The 3,965-nt window shown below is 44.3% G+C and overlaps 2 protein-coding genes across 8 annotated transcripts in view; both read right to left on the reverse strand.

Annotated features, from left to right (window-relative positions):
- Positions 1–3,965, reverse strand: part of col6a3 (collagen, type VI, alpha 3) — a 50,533-nt gene that overhangs the window by 24,652 nt on the left and 21,916 nt on the right. The window lies entirely within an intron of this gene.
- The window catches only part of LOC107099050 (collagen alpha-3(VI) chain-like), an 8,108-nt gene continuing 5,530 nt past the window's right edge, over positions 1,388–3,965 (reverse strand). The window contains exons 3-5 of the mRNA XM_015396992.1: positions 2,932–3,516; positions 2,257–2,835; positions 1,388–2,168 (exon numbers count right to left, since the gene is read on the reverse strand). Of these exons, the coding sequence (XP_015252478.1) occupies positions 1,567–2,168; positions 2,257–2,835; positions 2,932–3,516 (1,766 nt within the window). The 3' untranslated portion in view covers positions 1,388–1,566. The remainder of the gene's footprint in view (positions 2,169–2,256; positions 2,836–2,931; positions 3,517–3,965) is intronic.

The raw sequence follows: 3,965 nt of genomic DNA on the forward strand, positions 1-3,965 counted from the left end.
AGACGCTGAAGCGGTTATTGGACTCTGCTGAACTAAACAGTCTCTGGACCCAACAGTTCCTCTCTCAAAGCCAAACCCGGACACCTCAAGGTATCAATCAGAAACTCTTTAACACAAACTCATCTGCTCCCAAGCTAACTGAACTGTCATCCTCACAGACTCCAGTGAACCTGCCCCCAGGCCTGAACCAGTTCCTGTGTTTATTCCATGTGCTTGTGCTCAATAAACTTTGTTAAACTTTTCATCTGTCTCCGTGGTGTTCCGCATACTGGGCTTTTCTGAAACCCATCATGACAGTTGTTGAGTTTGCGGTTTTGTTTGTGTGTTTGTGCAACTGCACACGATTCTCTACACTCATGGATCTATCTCTGCTGTTATCAAATAAAACTATTTGTTTATGAAGTGCTGAAGGATCTGACTGATATAGAGCCCAGGTCTTTTTCAGTCAGGCTACGCAGCAATTCAGCAGCAATTTCATGGGTCTGACAGGAAGAGAGAAGCGGTTACGAAGTAAAACACAATAAAATCTGGAAATCTCACGGAAAAAGAGTCAGTTTGGAGTCGCGTTTATAGCAAGCAGGACTGACTGGAGCAAAAAACAATGAATGAAACATTAAAATAGAAAACTCTCCCCATGATAGGAGTTAAGGAGGACAGAAAACAGATCAAGTAGTGATCCCCTTCGAGCCTCACAGAAACCATGTTGGATTGTTTGTTAATGAAACATTTCTGTGGTGTGATAAACTGAGAACACATCTATTCTGTAAAGATCCATACCGAACTGCAAGTAGTGCACCGTTGAGTTTGACACAAATATACATATCGTTACAGCCCTAATATCTCATATATATATAGTATATTTATTCATATTTATTACATATTTGCAATAAGGTATTATCTTACCTTCGACAGTCTTCGGACTTTCGATTGCAGTTAGGTGCCTTAATACATGTTGTTGAATTCCAGTGAGATTAACAAAGTCAGGGATGGAGAAAGCATGGTCTGAAATAGCCTGCATTTCAGCTGAACTGGAAAGTCTGGAACCGATTGCAAATATAACAACCCCGCCTCTTTTTAATGCCCTTGCTGGGCCACGTGGAGAATCCCTCGAACGACCGCCAGCCAAGACAAAAAGTACCTGACTGGCTCCTTCATTAATTCGTGCTCCAGCCTTGGGAACAAAAACATTGTCTTTCACAAACTGCAGAGCTGCACCGATATACTGAGGCCGGCCGCCTTTTGGTTGGAGCCTGGCAACGTGCTGCAGAACATCGCCTTTGGTGCTGTAGGCATCTAGACTGAACTCCATCTTAGCATTGTTGCTGTACTGCACAACAGCAATCTGATCTCGCTGTTGGTCCAGATCCAAGTTCTGAACCAGGTTTGCAATGAATTTACGTATAGAGATGAACTGACTCCTTACATCATCAGAGCCATCAATCAGGAAGACAATATCTCTCTTAGTAGAAGTTAATCCTAGGAACGTAAATAGTTGAATGTTTTTGATTAGTACTGCTGGACAACTACGTTAATATAGTTCTGTAATTATTTCAATGAAAGAAATGTTCACTTACCAACACTTGGGTTTACAGAGCCTCTGGTAGCGGTAGTGACTGACAGCACCTGTTGTCTGACTGGCAGGAAGTCAGATACATCCTTCAGAAAGTACCGGGCCCCTGGAGCTAGCTGCTCCATCTCGCTCCTATCTGCTGTGTTCACTCCAACAGCAAACAGAGAAACTCCAGCATTCTTTAACCTCCCCGCCGGCCCTAAGGCATCATCCTCCGACTTGCTCCCACTTACAGAAATCAGAACCTGTGGGACCCCCTGCTGGAGCCGGCTTCCAGCTGAAGCCACCAAAACCGTGTTTCTCACAAAATCAATGGCTCTGCCTGTGTTGACTGAGCCCCCTCCCATCAGCTTCACATTTCTCAAATGATTCAAGGCTTCTTCCTTCCGTGAGTATCTGTTCAAAGTAAATTCAGCAGCAGGCTCTGCGCTGTACTGGACCAAAGCAACCTGCACGTTATTTGGCCCAATCTCTATTTTCTTGACAAAGTCTAAGACAAACTCTAAAACGAGTCTTTCATTGGGTTTCATGTAATTAGATCCATCAAGCAGGAAGACGATATCTGCCGTCTGTAGTTCCTCTACAGCTGTAGACGTGTCTGAAATGTTTACATATGAACAAAGTCATGCATTAGCAACAGGAACTCTGGTCCGCCATCGTGGGAGCTGTCATGCGTTGCTTCTTACCAGTCAGGATCTCAGTGGCTGTTTGTGAGTCTCTGAATTTGTTTTCCACGGATGCATAAATGCTCTGCAGGTTGCTAAAGTTGGGAACATTAAAATAATGTCCAGGTGTGTAAGAGACGGTTTGCATTTCTAATGTGTCGGCGTTCTTTGTTCCAATACTCAAAGTCTTTATCCCTTTGGCCTTTAGCGTCTGCGCCGCTCCTCTTACATCATCTCCAGACCTTCCACCACTAAATAAATACAGATACTGAGAAGCCAAATCAGCTCCTCTGCCTCCAACTGAAGCATCAAAAACATGATCCCTGACGAACTCCAGGGCTTTGCCGATGTTAAGAGGGCGTCCCAGCTTATGCCTCATCGTTCTTATGGAACTCAGCACATCATACTGGGATGAATAGGAGTTCAGGTAGAAATTAGCTGTTGCATCACGGCTGTATTGAACAACAGCTACCTGGTCTCCATTATGACTCACATTTACATTTTCAACAATCCTTTGAATAAAAGCTCGGATTCCTTCAAATCCGTTTCTGGAGTCATATGATCCATCGATCAGAAAAACTATGTCACTTTTCTTTGAATCTGCAACGAAGACAGGAAGTTGAACTCAAAGGCACCAGTTTGTCGTCAAGACAGTTTTCTCCGCTGGAAAAAACATGAATTGAGTTCTGTTCTTACCAAGCTCTATAGAATGCAAAGCATGATGCGACGTCTCTCTCAGCAAAGACAACACATTCTGCTTGACAGCGGGCAGCTCTCCGTAGTCGGCCACAGAGAGTGCGTATCTAGGTTCATGGGATATGGTCTGTAGCTCCAGGGTGTCTGCATCACTGCTTCCAATGGCGACTATGGTAACACCCATTTCCTTCAGTTCTCTCACTGAGTTTCTTACATCATCGGCAGACCTTCCGCCACTCAGCAGGATCAGTATCTGTGGCGCTCCCTGTCGGATCCTACTTCCAGCCTCTGGAGTAAATGCATGGTCTCTCACATACTGGAGAGCCGATCCAATGTTTATAGGTTGACCTCCCTTGTGAGTGAGACTGTTAATCGCTTGAAGAACGTCGTGCTTAGTCCCGTAGCGGTTCAGGTTGAAGTTAGTCTGTGCCGTGTCGCTGTACTGGACCACAGCCACGCGGTGCCTGTTGTTCCCGATGCTTAAGTCTGTCACTATTGCTTCTACAAACTCTAGAATGTCAGAGAACCTCGGCTGAGAAGCTTCAGAACCATCGATCAGAAAAACCACGTCTTTGCTGCTGGGATCTGTAATCAGATGGATCAAACATTTGGCTAAGGATCATTTTAGATTGATTAATCCTTATCAATATTTAGTCAATTAAAACTCAGATCAGAAATTCAGACTTTTTCTCAATTCACCAGAACGCGAATAAGGACTCGTGTTCTCGCCGTGTATGTTCTTGACTAGAACCCAGGAAAGTCTGGACTCGGGGAGAACGGGAGCAGAATAAATCTGGGTCAATTGGAACAGCAGCGTACTGATGACATCACCACATTCAAAGCTAGTCTGAAGCTGCATTTCACCTCCTCTTATTAATAGTATCTAGATAATAAATAAATTATAACTTCTTATTTAGACGGGGAATAATAATTAATGGCTAACGTTAGCCCCGTCTACTGTAGATGGGCTAACGTTAGCCCCGTCTACTGTAGATGGGCTAACGTTAGCCCCGTCTACTGTAGATGGGCTAACG

This window comes from Cyprinodon variegatus, unplaced genomic scaffold (genome assembly GCF_000732505.1).
Source record: "Cyprinodon variegatus isolate N-32 unplaced genomic scaffold, C_variegatus-1.0 Scaffold834, whole genome shotgun sequence".
Taxonomy (NCBI): Eukaryota; Metazoa; Chordata; class Actinopteri; order Cyprinodontiformes; family Cyprinodontidae; genus Cyprinodon; species Cyprinodon variegatus.